Source organism: Pelophylax lessonae (genome assembly GCF_965119305.1).
Source record: "Pelophylax lessonae genome assembly, chromosome: 12".
Taxonomy (NCBI): Eukaryota; Metazoa; Chordata; class Amphibia; order Anura; family Ranidae; genus Pelophylax; species Pelophylax lessonae.
Genome location: NC_138779.1, coordinates 76,638,678 through 76,659,807, shown reverse-complemented (window position 1 = coordinate 76,659,807; position 21,130 = coordinate 76,638,678). Strand labels below are relative to the sequence as shown.

The following is a 21,130-nucleotide window of genomic DNA, read 5'->3' as shown; positions in this document are numbered from 1 at the left end:
CTGTGTGCCTATTGACATACAGAGCTTGGCTCGGCCCTGCCCTGCTCTCTCCTCACTGGCTATTTTTGACCACTGATGCCTCTCTATCCAGTGAGAGGAGAGAGAGGAGTTGCTCTCGTGCACATCGCTGGATTGAGATCAGGTTCAGATAAGTTTTTAGGGGGGACCTGCATTGAGAAGGTTTTTTACCTTGATGGCATAGAACAGGGCTCAAAATTTCAAGTCCTGAGCTACTAGCCTGGCCTTGAGGGTTACTTACTCGCCACCAGTTGCCCCACCCAACGCCTACCCTGCCCCACCCCTAAACACTAACTCATAAATTATCTCATAAAATAACACTGTTAAATGTTTTTGCATGAATGCCGAAGTTACAAAAATACATTTCTTTTTCGTTCATTGACGAGCACAGCTCTTGATCTTAACCACTGGATTATACTGCCCCCTACAGGTGTAGAACACTAAGCAGAAAAAAAGTCTGGCTATGCCTATGGGCAGTCCCCAGGGGGTATACTCCCTCTCTCTGCTATAAGTAAGGACCTAGTTCCTTGCTGGGATCTCTGGTCCTGAAAAATGTTTTCTTTTTAGATTTTTTCTACTGTTTTTTTTCCTGTGAGATCTACAATCGACTGTCGGACTGGGCGACAGGCTGGATAATTTGGATCCAATGGTCATCCCAGTCTGGCCAGCGAGCATGTGCAGACCTCAACTCTGCGCTAGGTTGGCCGCGACCTGGCCCCACCGGATGTGGGATGGCCTGCGAGTCAAACGCCGCTTGGGGTCACATATGACCGCGTCTCGGCCCGAGTTACAGCATTCCTTCTGGCTGACATCCCCCCATTTCGATGGTGAGGGGTTCTGTCCGGAGTTGTGCCCGTGTGGTCCCTGGTATGGTGAGTAGCTGTCCCCCTCTCCCCCCGGAAGGTTTTGGGGTGGACGTGGGCCCCTCCATGGGACGGTCGAGCCCCAGAGTTCCCCTCCTTCCTGTCAGGCACCCCCCTTCATCTTTACCCCCATCCTACCCCCCCTTCCACTTATGCTGGGGCTGTGTGGGTGGTGGGGGCAGGGCACTATGCTGGCAATGGGGGTGCGGGGGGGTGCACTGCCTGTGACCGGACAATCGGCTGTGTGGAGGGGGGCTATATCTGGTGGGGGCTCCTGCCAGGGCCCCCTGTCCTGCCTGGGTCTGTCTTTGAGGCCTAGGGATCCCTCCTGGGTCCCTGGGAGCCTTGTGGTGCCACGAGGGGCAACCATTTTCTTGTATCCATGTTTGTGTACTCCGGTGGCCATTTTGCAGTGGTTTGCCATTGAAAATAGCGGTGGCCATGGCCGTGGAGCCCTCTGGGTGGCGATTTTAACATTGGAAGCCCCTCCTCATCCCCTGGTGCTGACTCCTGGATCCTTTCATTTCCTAATTGCCGCTTGTGCAATGCAGATTCTCCTGGTGGCTGCAGTGCCTGGTTTCTGCGGGGTGGCGAGTCTGGTTGGGTCCTCTCCCTCTCTGCTGAGGATTGATTGGTGTTCTGTGACTGGCAACCAGATGGTGCTGCCAGGAGCCATGGGGGTTGTCCGTAGCAGTGTTTTGACAGAGTTGTCACTAAAGAGTGGGGACAACCAAAGCGTCCCCTTGGGGTCCCTAAGCGAGTTGCTAGCCGATACCCCTATGATGAGTCCCTTCTTAAGAAGTGGACTGTTTCACCGGTGGTGGACCCTCCAGTTTCCAGATTAAAGAAGGCAACCATGATTCCAGTTACAGAGTCCCCGGCCTTTAAGGTCCCGGCTGACAGGAAGGCGGAGGCTGTGGCCCAATATTTGTACATCCTGGCTGGTTCAGTACTGAGGCCGATTTTCACCATTGCCCTGGTGTCGCAGACTCTGACCAAGTGGGCTAAGCTTGAGATTCATAGACCTCCAGATTACACAGGCATTGCTTCAAGTCACTACAAAGTTAAAATAATAAACATGTTATACTTACCTGCTCTGTGCAATGGTTTTGCACAGAGCAGCCCTGATCCTCCTCTAGTGTCCCTTGGCAGGCGCTCCTTGCTACTCCCTATGCCAAGTTCTCTCATAGCAAACTGCTTGCTTTGGGGCACTTGTGCGTGCTCACTCCAGAGCTGTCTCTGTGTGCCTATTGACATACAGAGCTTGGCTCGGCCCTGCCCTGCTCTCTCCTCACTGGCTATTTTTGACCACTGATGCCTCTCTATCCAGTGAGAGGAGAGAGAGGAGTTGCTCTCGTGCACATCGCTGGATTGAGATCAGGTTCAGATAAGTTTTTAGGGGGGACCTGCATTGAGAAGGTTTTTTACCTTGATGGCATAGAACAGGGCTCAAAATTTCAAGTCCTGAGCTACTAGCCTGGCCTTGAGGGTTACTTACTCGCCACCAGTTGCCCCACCCAACGCCTACCCTGCCCCACCCCTAAACACTAACTCATAAATTATCTCATAAAATAACACTGTTAAATGTTTTTGCATGAATGCCGAAGTTACAAAAATACATTTCTTTTTCGTTCATTGACGAGCACAGCTCTTGATCTTAACCACTGGATTATACTGCCCCCTACAGGTGTAGAACACTAGGCAGAAAAAAAGTCTGGCTATGCCTATGGGCAGTCCCCAGGGGGTATACTCCCTCTCTCTGCTATAAGTAAGGACCTAGTTCCTTGCTGGGATCTCTGGTCCTGAAAAATGTTTTCTTTTTAGATTTTTTCTACTGTTTTTTTTCCTGTGAGATCTACAATCGACTGTCGGACTGGGCGACAGGCTGGATAATTTGGATCCAATGGTCATCCCAGTCTGGCCAGCGAGCATGTGCAGACCTCAACTCTGCGCTAGGTTGGCCGCGACCTGGCCCCACCGGATGTGGGATGGCCTGCGAGTCAAACGCCGCTTGGGGTCACATATGACCGCGTCTCGGCCCGAGTTACAGCATTCCTTCTGGCCGACATCCCCCCATTTCGATGGTGAGGGGTTCTGTCCGGAGTTGTGCCCGTGTGGTCCCTGGTATGGTGAGTAGCTGTCCCCCTCTCCCCCCGGAAGGTTTTGGGGTGGACGTGGGCCCCTCCATGGGACGGTCGAGCCCCAGAGTTCCCCTCCTTCCTGTCAGGCACCCCCCTTCATCTTTACCCCCATCCTACCCCCCCTTCCACTTATGCTGGGGCTGTGTGGGTGGTGGGGGCAGGGCACTATGCTGGCAATGGGGGTGCGGGGGGGTGCACTGCCTGTGACCGGACAATCGGCTGTGTGGAGGGGGGCTATATCTGGTGGGGGCTCCTGCCAGGGCCCCCTGTCCTGCCTGGGTCTGTCTTTGAGGCCTAGGGATCCCTCCTGGGTCCCTGGGAGCCTTGTGGTGCCACGAGGGGCAACCATTTTCTTGTATCCATGTTTGTGTACTCCGGTGGCCATTTTGCAGTGGTTTGCCATTGAAAATAGCGGTGGCCATGGCCGTGGAGCCCTCTGGGTGGCGATTTTAACATTGGAAGCCCCTCCTCATCCCCTGGTGCTGACTCCTGGATCCTTTCATTTCCTAATTGCCGCTTGTGCAATGCAGATTCTCCTGGTGGCTGCAGTGCCTGGTTTCTGCGGGGTGGCGAGTCTGGTTGGGTCCTCTCCCTCTCTGCTGAGGATTGATTGGTGTTCTGTGACTGGCAACCAGATGGTGCTGCCAGGAGCCATGGGGGTTGTCCGTAGCAGTGTTTTGACAGAGTTGTCACTAAAGAGTGGGGACAACCAAAGCGTCCCCTTGGGGTCCCTAAGCGAGTTGCTAGCCGATACCCCTATGATGAGTCCCTTCTTAAGAAGTGGACTGTTTCACCGGTGGTGGACCCTCCAGTTTCCAGATTAAAGAAGGCAACCATGATTCCAGTTACAGAGTCCCCGGCCTTTAAGGTCCCGGCTGACAGGAAGGCGGAGGCTGTGGCCCAATATTTGTACATCCTGGCTGGTTCAGTACTGAGGCCGATTTTCACCATTGCCCTGGTGTCGCAGACTCTGACCAAGTGGGCTAAGCTTTTATGTTGTGACCTGGAGAGGGAGTAGCTCCCCCCTTCCTTTGCTGAGCTGGCGGACCAGCTGGTCCAGGGGCTGCAGTTTATCTGTGATACCTCTTTGGATTCGGATCCCCTAGTGTCTTTTGGCTCAAATGCTGGTCTGCGGACCAGACATCTAAAAAAGGTCTGACTAATCTTCCCTTTCAAGAAAATCGCCTGGATGACATCATTAGAGGTCTCACAGAGGGCAAGAGTACCTTTCTTCCGCAGGCTACTAAAGGCAAGGACCCTCTTTGTACACATGGGCCCTCCTCCTCGGCTCATAAGTTTTGTCGTCCCTCAGGGTCGACTGACAAGAGATCGAAGCCCTTCGGGGCCTCTTCTGGAGGATCCAAGCGACCTTGGTCTAGCAAGTCAAGCGCGGGCTTCTCCAGACCCACGGACAAGGCCCCTTTTGGCAGGAACGTGCGCCCTCAGCCGTATCTGGGGTGGGGGATGTCTTCGCTGGTTCCCGGACCCGTGGATTTCCCTGGTACAAGACAAGTGGGTCCACGAGATCATACGATCAGGCTACAAGATCGAGTTTCGATCTTACCCTCCGGTAAGGTTCTTTTTGGGGCAGTGCAAGACCTTTTACTTCAAAGGGTAATTGTCCCGGTTCTGACTTCGGAATGTTTTCAGGGGTTTTTACTCAAACCTGTTTACAGTCCCCAGGAAGGAAGGCAAGGTGCGTCCAATTCTGGACCTCAAGGCGCTAAACTGCTTTGTGCGGGTGCAGAAGTTCAGAATGGAGTCCATTCGCACAATGGTGGCTTCCCTGCCCCGGTAATCTTTCTTGCCTCCATCGACATTAAGGACGCTTACCTTCACATTTCAATATGTGTCGGACTTCAGCGCTTCCTCCGCTTTGATGTGGGAGAGGAGCATTATCAGTTTGTGGCGTTATCCTTTGGACTCGCCTCGGCTCCTCGAGTCTTCATGAAAGTGTTGGCCCCGGTGCTAGCATTGTTCTGCCAATGGGGAATCGCGGTACTGGGCTACTTGGACAACCTCCTCCTGTGAGCGGAGTCTCCTAGTGCTCTGGTGGAAAACCTGGAAACCACCATACGACAAATAAAACAGTGCTGTGCCAGATATAAACAGTGAAAAAGAGATATGATATGAAATCCATATACTTACACATTCATCTAAATAGCTTAGTGAATTAATAATGAAATAAACAGTGTAACATAATGTGATACAAAAGTCCATAAACATGTAATAATTTTGAGCTGACTCGGTGTCCTAATTCACTATCCGTGCATATGAACATATGTGCTCAGTTTTCCTCCGCCACCTGTGCTATCCAGCCTCTCGCCTCACATTCTGACCCGTTTCACCAGGGGGTCAGAATAAGCAGTTCCCTTCTGGGATAATTGCAGTCTGATGGGGCTCTCTGGTGGTATGCTCATAGACAGTTCCCAAGCTCTGTGTCGATCCACAATATGTCAGGGAATAAAAGGCAACATCTAGTGCTCTCTCTATTTAAGATCATTGATTTATTAAAAAAATGTCAGGCAACTCACAAGAAAAGCACTTTAAGTGCGAGCTCTTGAAGCGTGTAGTATATCACTTGAAGTGGCTGCGATGTGATGCTGACAGAAGGCTCTGCCCCCTATACGCATTACGTCATGCGTTGACTTCCTCGGTAGGGGTGGAGGAATACTGTCATGTCTCAGGTTAAGAAGGCTCGGGCACCTCCTCCCATTTATCTCGATCCCACCCGCACTAGAATCCGACACTCCTCCGTGACCACCGGACCAAGAGCGACAAACGGATCCCAGCAGAGGCTAATGTGTCATCCAATCAAATAATAAAACTAAGGCCACAAATAAAACTAAAACCTATTCAATAAAAACAGCGCATTAAAGTGTAGAGTCCGTCACCAGCCTCACATCACAGCCATAGAGGATATCAATCTTTTGGTTATCTGAGGGAATTTGGCTGGATTCTGAATTTTTCCGAAGTCTGCTCTGGTTCTGTCCACAAAGCTGGACTATCTGGGTCTGCTTCTGGATTCGGCCTTAGCCAGAGTGCTCCTTCCTTTGAACAAACTCTCAAAACTGCAGGCTGCAATTAGTCTCCTGCTGTCCAGCAGTTGGTCATCCCTCCGGACTTGCATGCGGGTGCTTGGTCAGCTGGGCTCTACCTTTGAAGCGGTTCATTTTGCACAAATCTATACAAGGTCCCTGCAAGGGAGATTCTGGCCAAATGGGACAAGAATCGGCAGTCTCTGGAAATCAGACTAGGCTGAGCCGGGAAACGAAAGAGTCCGGAATATGGTGGCTTCATTCACCAGCGCGTCCATTGGGCAAAATCCTTCCTCCCCTTGTATTGGACAGTGGTCACCATGGATGCCAGCCTGCCCAGCTGGTGAGGCGTCCTCGCCAAAAATTCAACTTGGGGGATCTGGACACTGGAAGAGTTCAGACTACCGACCAATGTCTTGGCACTCCGAGCGATCAGACTGTGCCTGGAACATTGGTCGGATCGTCTTCAGGGATGTCCAGTGCGCATTCAATCAGACAATGCCACGGCTGTGGCTTATGTCAATCACCAGGGGGGCACAAGAAGTGTCCTGGCTGCTCTGGAGGTAGTGGGCATTCTAAGGTGGGCAGAAAGATTTGTTCCAGCCCTCTCCGCCGTACACATTCCATTGGTGGAAAACTGGCAGGCGGATTTCCTCAGTCAGCAGGCGTTGGATCAAGGGAAAAGGTCCCTTCATCCGGAGTAGTTTCATCAGTTGTCTCCAGTGGGGCATCCCCAAGGTGGATCCGTTGGCAACTCAGAAAGGTGCAGAGGCACCAACAGAAAGGTGCAGTGGTTTGTGTCTCTGTCACCAGATCCTCTGGCGGACGCCGCAGATGTGCTGGTGGCCCCGTGGGGTCAGGATCATCTTATTTCCGCCTTCCCTCCTCCTCTCAAGCTTCTGCCAAGACTTCAACGCAGGATCGAGGCAAAAGGGATTCCTGTCATCTTAGTGGCCCTGGACTGGCCTCGCCGGGCTTAGTACACCGATCTGGTGCGGCTGGTCACCGACGTTCCTTGGAAGCTTCCTCTCAGGGAGGATCTGCTGTCCCAAGGGCCAATCTTTCATCCTGCTTTACAGTCGCTGGCTTTGCCAGCTTGGCTGTTGAACGCCAGGTGTTGATGGATAGAGGTTTGTCTGAGTCTGTGTTTCTAACGCTGTTAATAGCTAGGAAACCTACTTCTAGGTAGATCTACCATCGTATGTGCCATCACCTCTGCGCTCATGGTGTTGGAATTGGTGGCGTTATCTTGTTCTCTTGTGACGTCCAGATTGGTTTGTGCTAACCTCTGTGCCCGCTGATGCAGCGAGGAGCGATCTGGATGTCGGCCGGCTGGCTCCAAGTATATGAGCTGCGCCGCTTCTGGGATAGAGGGTCCCTCTGATTGTACTTTACCCTCAATTTAACATATCATTACATGCCTGGACCTGTTTATACAGCCCCATTTCGGTCATTGTACCAGCCTCCTGGACATTTGTATAAAGCGGCTAAGCAGTGAGTATAACTCCCATTACTCAATTGGTGATACATTGCTATCCTGCCTAGCTTCCTTCTACAGACTTATGAATTGGGCTGCACGCTAAGTCTGGGTTAATGTACCATTTACTCTATGAACTTGCACTTTGAGATTGTCAGCTCACCCCGACTATAGAGGCATCTATTACGATAGAAGGGATTTCTGTTACCTTGAAGTTTAACTTGTGAATTGAAGAGCTGTCGATCTGAGCCAATTACACAGCTGAAACCATATTATCATTCTCTATATGGAACATTATGATTTTCTAATTCGCATTATATCCTTGCCAGTTTACATTTCTGCGATCACAGAGATCGCATGTAATTCGGAGCGCACTGCTCCTACAATTACATACGATCTCTGTGCGGTGCAAATTCAGCCATACAGTTTGTATGGCTGAATTCGCATCGCAATCGCACCCAACTTGCACAGAACTCTTTTTTTGGTCCGCAAGCAGAATCGGAATGCATGGTGGTTCACACTAGTGCAATCCGATTCTGTGCGAACTTTCAGATCGCACTGTGATATGCGATCTGATCTGGGGGTGTCATTAACTTTTGACACCCCCAGCATGAACTGCCAGAGGTGCGGATGCGATGCGGGAACACGCTGTATATTCGCAGCGTTCCCGCATCGCAGGGATGTGAACCAGCACTTAACCTCTATTGCTATTTGACTGTGATTTTCACATTGCTGAAGGTGTTTACATAACGTTTTTCAACAATTGCCTTTTTCTATACTCTGGCAGCTATCTGGTGATACACTGACACGCAATCGATATTACACACTCTGCATCAAGTGTGATCTCATGACTGGTTTTTCAGCAGTATGCTCTGTTGTTCAGCTTTCCTATCACTCCATAGGAATTTGTTAATATTCACTGGATATTATCCCTTCATCTACTAGAGAGTTCTTTGGGGTTGGAGCTGATATATCACGGGTCTTTGTTGGCCCGACCTCTATTATTATCACACTGATTCATCAGCCCACCCTGGCTTTTTGTGCAATTTACCTCCGGTCCGGCTATCACCTGGGTTTTCTTTTAACCTATGTTTGTATGTCATTGTGTGTGACTTGTTGTTGAGCAATGTGATATTCATACATGTTTTTTTAAATTAAGTAAAGCTTAATATTTTTCTAGCCTTTGTATACTGCGTGGGATTATACCTATTTTCGAACAGCTTTTAGCTGTTTAATTTAGTTTTTTCTGGTTCCTTAACTTATAGGTTACCCCACACCTAATTGGTGAGACGGTTAGGCTTAATTCCCGTTCATAACCAGTGCATGTACCTGGTTTTTCCTTGTTTATTATCCTGTCGTTCACCTTACTTGGTGGTTCACAGAGATAAGGTGGTTTTTCACCTCTGTCCGTCGTTTCTTCCGCAGGTTGTCTCTGATTTTCATTTGAATGAAGACATTGTGTTGCCTTCCCTGTGTCCCAGGCCAAAACAGTGGTCCGGGCATTTAGGGTGTACTTGGCAGCTACGGAGCCTTTTAGGAAGTTAGATTCACTATTTGTGCTCACTGTAAAGGTTGTCCGCTTCCTCTGCGACCATTTTCCTGATGGATCAGACAGACAGTGGTTCAGGTCTCTTCCATCAAGGATTAGGTTCCTCCTTTCCCTGTAAAGGCGCATTCTACTCGGGCGCTCATTGCCTCCTGGGCCTTCCGTCATCAGGCGTCAATGACGCATGTTTGCAAGGCAGCCTCCTGGTCGTCAGTGCACACTTCACAAAGTTCTATAAGGTGGATGTGTTGGCATCTGCGGATGCTTCCTTTGGCCCCAAGGTTTTTGCAGGCTGCTGTTTAGAGGACCTGGTCCTCTTTGAGGGTATATTGTTTTCCAGGGAGCTCCAGTTGTTTTGGTTGAGCTCTTGTTTACCTGGTTGGCTATAGTTAGCCTTGGGACTATCTTTTTCGCTGCCCCCACCCTTCATGTTTAACACTGCTTTGGGACGTCCCAATGGTTAAGATTAGGAGCTGTATCTGCCAATGAACGAAAGAGAAAATTTTTGACCCACTGTAAAATCCATTTCTCTGATGCTCATTAATGGACACAGCACCCACCCCTCTGTCAAGTTATAATTCTTCTGACACTGCTTGTAACAAAACTAAGTACCTATAGCAGAGAGGGAGAATACCCCCTTTGACTGCCCATAGGCGTAGCCAGACTTTTTTTCTGCCTAGTGTCCTACTCCTGTAAAGGGCAGTATACCCCAATGGTTAAAAAGATCAGGCACTGTGTCCATCAATGAACATCAGAGAAATGTTTTTTTTGGCAAGTCAAAAATCCCATTATTAACAACCTTGTCAGTGCCCATCAATGCAGCCTATCAGTGTCCATCAGTGCAGTATCATCAGTTAAGCTTATCAGTACCCGCCTCATCAATACCCATCAGTGAAACCTCACCAGTTCACATCAGTGCAGTCTCGCCAGTGCACATCAGTACAGCCTCGCCAGTGCACATCAGTACAGCCTCGCCAGTGCCCTTCAATGCAGCCTCGCCAGTGCCCTTCAATGCAGCCTCGCCAGTGCCCCTCAATGCAGCCTCGCCAGTGCCCCTCAATGCAGCCTCGCCAGTGCCCCTCAATGCAGCCTCGCCAGTGCCCCTCAATGCAGCCTCGCCAGTGCCCCTCAATGCAGCCTCGCCAGTGCCCCTCAATGCAGCCTCGCCTGTGCCCCTCAATGCAGCCTCGCCTGTGCCCCTCAATGCAGCCTCGTCTGTGCAGGGGAAGAGAGTGGAAAGGAAGAGGAAAGCCGGGATCACCCCACTGTAACAGCTTTCATTTGACTTGCTGGGCGCTTGCCATCACACAGTCCTGCCTCTTGGATTGACTCCTATGATAGGTCACACGTCCCGGCATTGGACCGGTGTTCTGTCTATCAAAGGAGCCGGCCCAGGAGGCGGTGCTGTGTGTAATGGTGAGCGCCTGGCAATTCAAATCTGGTAAAGCAGGGCGATCCCCGCTCTGTGATTATCCGGCTTGCTTTCCTCTACTCTTTCTCTGTTCCCCTGGGCGATCACTGGGAGATCGGCTCCCAAGGCAGCCCCACTCTCGCCCTCAATCATTTTCCACTCGCAACATGCAAGCAGACGAGTGGAAAATTTGAGGGCTGACATACAATGCATTAAGGTAAGCAACCACTTTGTACCTTTTAGAACCACTTAGGCAAGTATTTATTAAGCATATTCCGAGATCAATGTCAAAGACTAAAAATCTGTAAGAGGTTGTCAAAGGGAACCTATCCGTATCTTTACAAATGTGAATAAGTTAGTTCCTGACAAGTTCTACTCTGCAGCAACAATATAGTTATACACCATTAAAACGTAGTCCCTGAGCTCAAGTCTAATGACTTTATCCAAGCCTGAAGAATTATGTCAAATGTCGGCTACATGCAGAAGGAAAGCATTTGAAAAGTGTCTCCAGTGATCGGTGTTGTAATTGAGTAGATCTGCTCACAAACTGAGAGGCAATAGCACAGATGTGACCTGTGCAATTTAGCATGCAACCAAGAACACAGACTACTGATTTTATGTCCAATAAAAATATGGTAAAAATAATCATCTTAAATAAATCATCGTGACTCACGTATGAGGCCTACAGATTGTCTTGGTAAACGCAATAGGGCTTTTAAACTTTAAAAGTTTATTTTTGATATATTTTTCTTCTTTTGATCAATGTATAAGTTAATTCGTAAACTAACTTATTGTGTCTTCTAAAGGAGATCAGTCGGCCAAACTCCCCATCAGAAGGAGAAGGGGAGGGTGAAGGAGAAGGTGAAGGTGAAAGCTCAGATAGCCGAAGTGTTAATGATGAAGGCAGCAGCGATCCTAAGGACATTGACCAGGATAATCGCAGCACATCTCCCAGCATTCCTAGTCCCCAAGATAATGAGAGCGACTCTGACTCCTCAGCTCAACAACAAATGCTGCAACCTCCAAGTGGAACTCCAGCAATGGTCCCTCCTGCTGTATCACCAGGGCCTCTTCCAGCTATTGCTCCTCCACCACACAGCATTGCTCCTGCTCAAATATCACCTTCTCCCTCGTTACCTCCTTCCCAGCCTCCACAGCCCCCATCTCTATCACTTGTTCAGGCACCAGTTTTGCACCCTCAAAGACTTCCCTCTCCACACCCAGCAATACAGCCTATTGTAGGGTCACAAGGAGAGCCACAGCCTCCAGTTCCTACTCAAATACACCCACAGTCTCCTCATCATGGGCCATTAGCTTCTTTGCCACACAACATGCCACCACAACCCATTTTACAGTATCCAGGTTCTTCTCCACCTCAGCCCTGCCCTGCTCAGGTCTCTCCAGTGCCACAAACTCCATCTCATTTTCCTCATAATACTCAGGGACCACCAAATGCTCCTCAGCCTGCTCTGCAAACAACACCTCAGCCTTTGCGTGAGCAGCCTTTGCCCCAAGCACCCATTACTATGCCTCATATTAAACCTCCTCCCACCACCCCTATTCAGCAAACTCCTGCACAGACCCATAAACATCCTCCCCACTTACAAGGGCCATCTCCATTCTCCCTCAACTCCAACTTACCACCACCTCCTGCTCTTAAGCCACTTAGTTCACTACCTGCCCATCATCCTCCTTCTGCTCATCCACCTCCTTTGCAGCTTATGCCTCAGAGCCAGCAACTTCAGGCAACAGCAGCACAACCACCAGTCCTGACTCAAAGCCAAAGTCTTCCCCAAACACCGGGGCACCCTCAGTCAGGTCTTCATCCCTTACCTCCTCAGCCTTCCTTCTCCCAGCACTCATTTGTGCCTGGAGGCCCACCATCAATAACTCCTCCTACCTGTGCTCCTGCTCCTACCCCGTCATGCTTGCCATCACCATCTCCAAATCTTCAGCCACCCTTAACCGTTACAACTTCCGCTGCTGCTTCGACTGTCTGCATTCCTGTGGTATCGCCATCTCCCAATCCACCCCCTCTGCCACCAATACAGATCAAAGAAGAGGTACCGGATGAAATTGATGAGCCTGAAAGTCCTCCACTTCCTCCTCGAAGTCCATCACCAGAACCCACTGTGGTTGATGTTCCCAGTCATGCCAGTCAGTCTGCAAGGTACTATTGCTGGATGCTTGTTTTATTGAAAGTGTCTAAATGTTTATCATTCCAGTTACTAATCATAATTAGTTTCCACTGATCAGAAGGGAATGTAGTGCAGCTTTGTTTGACTTCTTTTTAATGATGTCGTTCACTAATGAACAGCTATAATTTAATTTATTTTAAAAAAATTCTACATCTATATACCTGATATTAAAGCAGAGCTAAAAAGAAAAATGACTAAAGAAGTCTTTTAATGTTCATTCTCAGTCTTGGAGAAAACAATGTTGTGAAAGATGAAGGCAGACATTACACATTGGAAGAGTATAATGTACAACAATGTTCTAAGGTTCCTAATGACAGTTGGCTTTTTTTTTTTCTTGTCAGACATCAACCTGATATTGATACCATGGGAACATAATACATTAAAACCATTACTGCAAGGGCCAGTCATAGGGTCTACCTTCATCCTTTGCAGCATTATGTGTACTACAATACAAGTGTTCTTTCAGATAAAGCAGTATACTTACTAAGGACCCTTTCACACCAGCAGACAGATCAGGTTCACCTTTCCGGTTTTTTTTTATGCGGACCTGATTGGACTGCCCATTGTTCTCTTTGAAGAAGTGGATGTATGCGGACATGTTTCCTCTGACACCCCCTGCCACCTGACCCAGTCTGCTAAAAATAGACGGATGGGGATATGTTCCCCATTTCTCTGGCAGATCGGATGACAGTCGGGTGGAAATGGATATTGTCTGTTTCCATCCGACCGCCTCACTGAGAACAGCGGGCTGGGTCTGTGCCTGCTCTGCATAGCGGAGGGGACACAGACCTGTAATCCACCTGCTCAGCGGAGATTAGCAGAAAGATCCCCTGCTTGACCGATTCTGCTCCGTCTGAATAGGGGCTTTAGACTGCAGGATGGTATGAACAAATTAATGAATGCTCTATAATTATCATACACACTATCTTTGTACTCCGCCATATAGTTTATCAATATTCTCTGTCAATAAACTTTGATTAATATTTTAATACAGATTTTACAAGCATCTGGATCGTGGTTACAACTCATGTGCAAGAACTGACCTTTACTTCATCCCACGGGGTGACTCCAAGCTGGCCAAAAAGAGGGAGGAAGCAGCTGAGAAGGCAAAGAGGGAAGCAGAACAAAAGGTCCGAGAGGAGAGAGAACGAGAAAAGGAAAAGGAAAAAGAAAAGGAAAGGGAACGGGAGCGCGAAAGAGAAGCAGAAAGAGCAGCAGTACGTTCTTTTCAGAAATCATTTTTTACTCCGCTTTCAAGAGCCAGAAAAAAATTATTTTTTTTCTTTTACTTGCTGGCTATATGTTTTAACATGCCTGTATCACTAACAACTTATTTTCTTATATATTATCATTATAATTTTATATTTACAGATTTGTGGCCAAGAGAGTCAGTAAATCTTTTTATGTGACCCAATCTGTAGGTTTTTAACTGCCTTTGGTCCCTAAACAGTTTATAAATAGAATCTCATCAACTGAATGTTATTTAAAGCAATCCAGGGACACAAAAGCAGTCACCAAAGAACTTCATATTTGGGTCTTTACCTATTGATTGTGCACCCCAGTTAAAAAGTTAGGGCAGGATGAATGTAAATAAGGCAAATTGTATTTATAATTTATAATTTTTCAGTGTTTCTTAACTATGCCATTTATCCAAATTTCTTCATACAGAAGGCTTGCAGTTCCCACGAAGGTCGTCTTGGAGAGTCTCAGATCGGTGGCCCAGCTCACATTCGACCATCCTTTGAGCCTCCAACAACCATAGCTGCTGTCCCCCCTTATATTGGGCCAGATACACCTGCTCTGCGTACACTAAGTGAATATGCTCGACCGCACGTTATGTCACCGACCAATCGCAATCATCCTTTTTTTGTCCCTCTTAATCCCAATGACCCTCTCTTAGCTTACCATATGCCAGGCTTGTATAATATGGACCCTACACTTCGTGAGCGGGAATTGCGTGAGCGGGAACTGAGGGAACGTGAAATCCGGGAGAGGGAGCTACGAGAGAGGATGAAACCTGGCTTTGAGGTTAAACCCCCTGAGCTGGACCAACTCCACCCTGCTGCTAACCCCATGGAACATTTTGCTAGACATGGTGCGCTTACCCTCCCCCCAACGGCAGGACCACATCCTTTTGCTTCTTTTCATCCTGGCTTAAACCCCCTGGATAGAGAGAGACTGGCCTTGGCAGGACCACAACTACGGCCAGAAATGACTTATCCTGAGAGACTGGCAGCCGAACGAATACATGCAGAACGAATGGCATCACTTACTAATGATCCCTTAGCCCGGCTACAGATGTTCAACGTCACACCTCACCACCACCAACACTCGCACATACATTCACACCTCCATCTTCATCAGCAGGACCCATTACATCAAGGTGAGTCAACAGATTCGTTCATGAGAGGTAAAGAAGGGGAATCTCAGAAAAATAGAAACCCTTGTTCTAATATAATGTATTTTTTTTACTTTAATCTGTGGGGAAGTTTACCTCATTTTCCAAAACGTACCAGGAATTTCTACAAGAATGGAGAAAGTTATATGTGGATGTGTCCATAAAAACAAACCTGTTGACTCATATTTTGTAATTAATAAAAGGACAGATGGAATATAGTTAATTTGGGCAAGACCTCCACGGTTAAATTCTTCCATTCTTATAGGATGCTATGGGGAAAAAAACAGGTAAACTTTCTCAACCAAGTACAGGCTGAAACTTTCAAAACAGTCCTGGCTTTCCTTGTCTGACCTGTCAGTAAATATTTTAAAATTCCTGCAGTCCTTTCAAAGAGACTTGGAATCGATTGAGTTGACTGCTGTCTCCTCCGATTCGTTCAGTTAGCAATGATACAAAAGAAACGCCTATAGATATAATTGGACGTTTTTCTGTTCCTCTAACACTACTCCTTAAGGACCTTTTTCTTTTAAGCTGTTTTAGTGCATCTCCTGGCCGTCTCTGCAAGATCTTCATGATGTGTAGTTTCGATTGATGTTCTAGTTAGGTTGTACATCAGTAAGCTTGTGGTTTTCCTGTTTGGTCTTATCGTGATATTCAAGAGTTCTACATATCACTTTTAAAATTATATAAACAAGCTGTAAGCTATTGTCCTGTTTTGCAGTAAGGTGGTTTATGATGATTTGTTTGGCTGTAAGGTGGTTTAAGTTGATTATTTGTTCTTTGATATTGGTTGGTCTATGTTCTATGAGTCAGCATCCATAAATGATTTAGTAAATTGGACATATCCAATCCCCGAATATGATGCTGTTTTTGTAATATTGGTTGTTGCATTGTTAGGGCACTTACATTGCCAGTGTCATAATTGGTTTTCCATTGTTGTCCCCTTAGGGAGTCAGAACAGTTTTTGTTTCTGCTGGGCAGTTTCGGTTTCTCTTTGTTGTGCTTATTCTTATGCTATAAAACTAATGTTCAGTTAAGTTAGGGTAGAGAGCTTCCTTTACTACTAGAATACATTATCCTTGAGTTGTGTTTTTTGACTGATTTATAATATGGCCTCAACATCAACAGCAATTAATATTCCTTCCCTCACTTCTAAGTTACTCTCTTGTATTCCAAAAGTCAGAACAGAAACACAACAGGGATATACACTGATCTTGCTACCACCAGATTTAGAGCTGAAGAAGTCATAGCGATGTTTATTTTGTAAGAAAGCACTAGAAAATGATTGTTGGCCTCTTGGTATTTGCTCCTGGCAATGGAGAGACCTTTTTTTTTTTTTTTACCACATTGTACGATTAGGTGCAATTTTATATTACTCAAGCATGATTATGTGCTGTAATGATTAAGTTCGATTTATTTTCAACTATATTTGGCATGTGTATGAGGCACCAGTTTTCATGTTGGATGGATATTTGGACAGTATGAGATGTGATCAATTAAGGGCTGCATCCACTGATGCATCGTCCCTCATACAATTTGTGCGGGCAGCACCTGGGTTATCGCTTCTATCTGTCATAGTTGTTCATCACTGTAGATGAGCAAATTTCTTGCAGGGCAGATATCTGATTAGCAAAAAAAAAGTTATAAGGTAATAATCAGCAGGTATATGAACTCGTTTTCTGAATTTTCACCCTACAGCAAGGACATAAAATGTTTCTGTGCAAAATATCATTTGATGTTTGGTTTCGCCAAAGTCTTGGCTGTTGACCTTTGGCAAAAAAATATTGTGGCTATGAGCCTTTAAAAGGACTGACAGATCAAACCTAGGGTGGCTCAGCTCACTTCCTTGCCAGATCAGCCTGTTAATTTGGTAGCATCTAAAATCCATTTGTAATACATCTGTGTGATGTTGTGAAGACGGGAGGCATCTTACGATATTATGTGTTTTCAATAGACTGCTGCTGTAACTCTAAGTCTTGGCCGGGCGTGGCTGAAAACGGGACATGTGTTCCAGTCCACTTTCCTGGTAAATAAATGCAACCATTTTAATAAGGAGTGAGAAGAAGGACTTGGGAGACCGGGATTATCTTCCAAAAAGAGAAGCGAGTCCCAGATTAAAAAAATGAATATTGTAGAGTTATTGTATGTATTTAGCTGTGTTTGAGTTTTGGTGTTGAGATTTTAAGCTTTAGCTAATCCGGTAACTCCATACTTGGAGGCAGGTATTATTTTTTGTCAACATTTGGTTACTGCTACTTGAGAGACGAAGAAAGAGCAAAACGTATCATAATAAACTGCCTTAAAATAGTTGGCCTGTCCTCAGTAGTACATAATATAAAAAAAGGGTTTAATAACAACAAAAATTCCAAATGTTCCCATAAACTTTTTATATACATTTTGTTTGTATGTGGCAACTTTAAAGTTTCACTATTATTGAATCCATTGTTCACTAATGAAACCAACAATTGTGAATTTGTTGTCTGTCTCAGGTGGTAATCAAGTAATTGCTCTTCTGGTCTGGTATTCTATAACAACCCAAAAAACCCTGATTTATATTAAAAAAAAAAAATAATTACAGGCAAATGGTTGATGGCTTTTGTTTTCTGGTCCACAGTAGGAAAATTATTACATTTTTGGATGCCAAAAATCTGTTAAAGAGGCTTTAAACCCAGTTAAAACAAAAAACAAAACAAAAACCCTGTGTAAGACAAAGGCAATAATGAATATAGTATGCATCACATATGAAATACCTTGGAACGAAGCCTCAGCAGCGGCGTCCGCACACCGCTTACATGGCCGACATCTTCCCTGGTGTTCTTTCTGGGTTCGCAGGCTCCGGCGCTGTGATTGGCGGAGCCGCGGTGACGTCACTTCCGTGCATGCAAGCGGGAGCCGCCGGGAACGGCACAGGCCGTGAAGAAATGGCACGGGCAGCCATTCCTTTAGAGTGCATGCGCCGATGACATAATCTGCGCAGTATACAGTAAATATTTCCTAAACGGTGCATGTTTAGGAGATATTTACAGTACCTATAGGTAAGCCTTCTCATAGGCTTACCGATGGGTATAAGCACACAAGGGGAGTTTTCTTACTCTTTAAAGCCCAATTTCAGATTAAATTTTAATACCACACAGGGTATAATACCACACATAAATAATCCCTGCAGAGTACCTCTTTGCCACAAGATGTCCTCAGGTTGAATGACACTCAGTATGACTTAAGCCAGAAGATTGAGAGTGTCACCACAGTGGCCTTTATTCACAGTGTATTGGTGCAGAGAGCAGCACTGATGTCATTGCATCAGCCCACCTCTCTACAACAATATGGACCCCCAAGTCTGGAGAAAAGGACCCTGCATTGATTTCCGCTTCCTTCCCCTAAGTTGCATGTTTAACAGAGGATTGCCCATGTGAGAACAAGCACCAAGAGCAGACAAGATTAATTACATGGTTGTAATTACCTTCAGAGCGTGATTGCATGTTGTTGCAATCTTGTAAAGTTCAGTGAAATCTTACCTGGGGGAAAAAAAATCTATTTCCCACAGACACCACAAGAAGCCTTCTTTTACTAGTATTCGCAGCAAAGTTATGGGGTGAATGACAGCTGATTTTTTTAAAGGGATTGTAAAGTCTCGTGTTTTTTTTTTTTCCCCCTATAAAAATAACAAACATGTTATACTTACCATCTCTGTGCAGTTGTTTTTGCACAGAGCAGCCCAGATTCTCGTTTTTTCGGGTCCCTCTTCATCTCTCCTTGCATCCCTCTCCCTTTGAGTGCCCCCACAGCAAATAGCTTGCTATGAGGCAAACAAGCCGAGGCACAGCTCCGTGTATCAATTCAGACACAGAGCTTCGGTTCGATCCCGCCCCCTCCCCCCCCCCCCCAATCGGTTAACTGACTTTGACAGCAGCGGGAGTCAATGACGCCGCTGCTGTGTCTTAGCCAATGAGTAGGGGAGTACCGGACATCTGAGACAGTCAAGGACTGCGCTGGATCGAGAGGGGTCTCAGGTAAGCATTAGGGGTCTGAGGGCAGCTGCTTCAAACAGGAGGTTTTTTTTATCTTCATGCATAGAATCCATTAAGTTAAAAACCTTCTGACTTTACAACCCCTTTAAGGGTCTAGCAGTTAGGGTTGTCATCCTTATCCATGTTTCAGTACCAAGTAAGTTGAACTGAAAGTAGTATGCTGCTCTTTAAAAGTGCAAGCTTCTTTTGCTGATTAGTGCTTTAATAAATGGACATTTCAAACAAATTGGTATAAAGTTTTCCTCATTATTATGACCATATTTTGTCTTTGCACACGTGCACTGAGGGGTTTAGAAAAAAATGTCCAAATCTTTCTATTAAATGTTTTTGTGGATGTATAGGTACAGTCCCTGAATATGCTGGCATAATGTATGGTTATGCCATGATTGAGTACCACCGATTCCCCAGTGTATTGTCCAGCTTCCTTCCTGCTTTTGTCTTAATACTGCTAATAAGCAGTGGTTTTAGGCTAACCATACACGGAGCAAATTTTCACTGGTTTCAGGCCGGTATTTCCGAACTAAAAAAAACAAAAGAGCTGTGCGGAAAGCTGTCAGCCAAATAGCTCCTGCATCCAGGCTGATTGTGGATTTTGACATCTGGCGTGGCCGGCTGTCAAAACGCAATAGCCCCAGTGGGAGAGTCTTTCATCTGCATTGTGTAACATTAATAAAGGAATCCACTGAACAGAAAAAATGTGCATATCGCTAGCCTATCTCTAACCCTGAGACCCTGAACAATACTATATATGCATCTTTTAAAAAAAACAGTGGGTATAGGCATATGGGTGTTCAAATCCCTAATTCAAGACTAGTAATGTGCAGTTATACCTTAATGGCTATTTAGTAAACTGTAAGGCTAACAACTGTCCTTCCCTGAATGGAGTTACCGGATTTTTAAGTTAGGAATTGTTGGATCTGCCCTGGCTAATAAGAACAATGCTTTATTAGTTCAGATTTGCTTGCATTGCTTGGAATGGAGTTGATCATGTATGGAGTGCTAATAAAGTACAGTGCTTCAGCCACTCAATTTATAGTCCACTTCCGATAACCGGACTTGGCTGCAATCTGGCTGCTGTATATAGTTGGACATGTCTTGTGGTTTTAGAGTTGTGTGCATTAGTGGTCTACCTCATGAAGAAGCAACACTTCTCACCTGTAAGAAAAAAGCATGGGATATTTTTAAGGGCTCATGTACACAAGCCATTGTATCATTACATTCTAAAAACGCTCTTTAATAAATTAGTAAGGATGTTTATAGTGTAGTACCCAATGGCAATCTGAGAAAAAATCCGGTCCTCCGTAAAAGTGAAATCTGAGTGGTTACCTTAAGTTACTGCATTTTGACCTGCCTTACTATAGAAAACCAAATGCGCTCTGCATTCTCCAGTTAGCCCATGGCAAAGTTTAGATTCTCTTTTTTTCATGTTTGAGTGTCTTGCAGTTTTTAATGGGCTGTTCTGGGTCTCTGGTAGTAGGGAACGGTTTAAATTCTCTTGTAGGGCACCAAGATCTTCATTCGGTAACATAGATTAGAAAAATGTCTCTTTTTCGTTCATTGACGAACACAGCTCATCATCTTAACTACCTGGGTTATGCTGCCCTCTACAGGAGTAGGACACTAGACAGGAAAAAAACTTGACTATGCCTATGGAGCAGTCCCAGTGGGTATACTCCCACTCTCTGCTATAGGTACTCAGTTTTTTTTTCTGCCTAGTCAGGAGTAAGGACCAAGTTCATTCCTGGGATCTCTGGTCCTGGTAATTTTCTCTTTTTAAATGGAATCTTTTTCCTCTTTTTATTATTTTTTTTCCGGTGAGCTCCGTGCTAGGTTGGCAGCGACAGCACCACTGAACCGGGGCTGGCCTGCGAGTTAAACATCTCGCGAGGGCGTATACAAACTGGCTTCGGCCTGAGTCTCAGTGTTTCCTCCTGGCTGACAGCACCCACATTACGATGGAACCGTGGTCTGTTCAGAGCGGTGCACAACCCTGTTCCTGGTGTGGCAAGTAG

At 46.3% G+C, this 21,130-nt stretch overlaps 1 protein-coding gene across 1 annotated transcript in view; it reads left to right on the top strand.

The window, feature by feature from the left end:
• Positions 1-21,130, top strand: part of RERE (arginine-glutamic acid dipeptide repeats) — a 387,592-nt gene that overhangs the window by 346,206 nt on the left and 20,256 nt on the right. Inside the window, exons 17-19 of the mRNA XM_082274341.1 lie at positions 11,301-12,664; positions 13,687-13,909; positions 14,361-15,075. Of these exons, the coding sequence (XP_082130467.1) occupies positions 11,301-12,664; positions 13,687-13,909; positions 14,361-15,075 (2,302 nt within the window). The remainder of the gene's footprint in view (positions 1-11,300; positions 12,665-13,686; positions 13,910-14,360; positions 15,076-21,130) is intronic.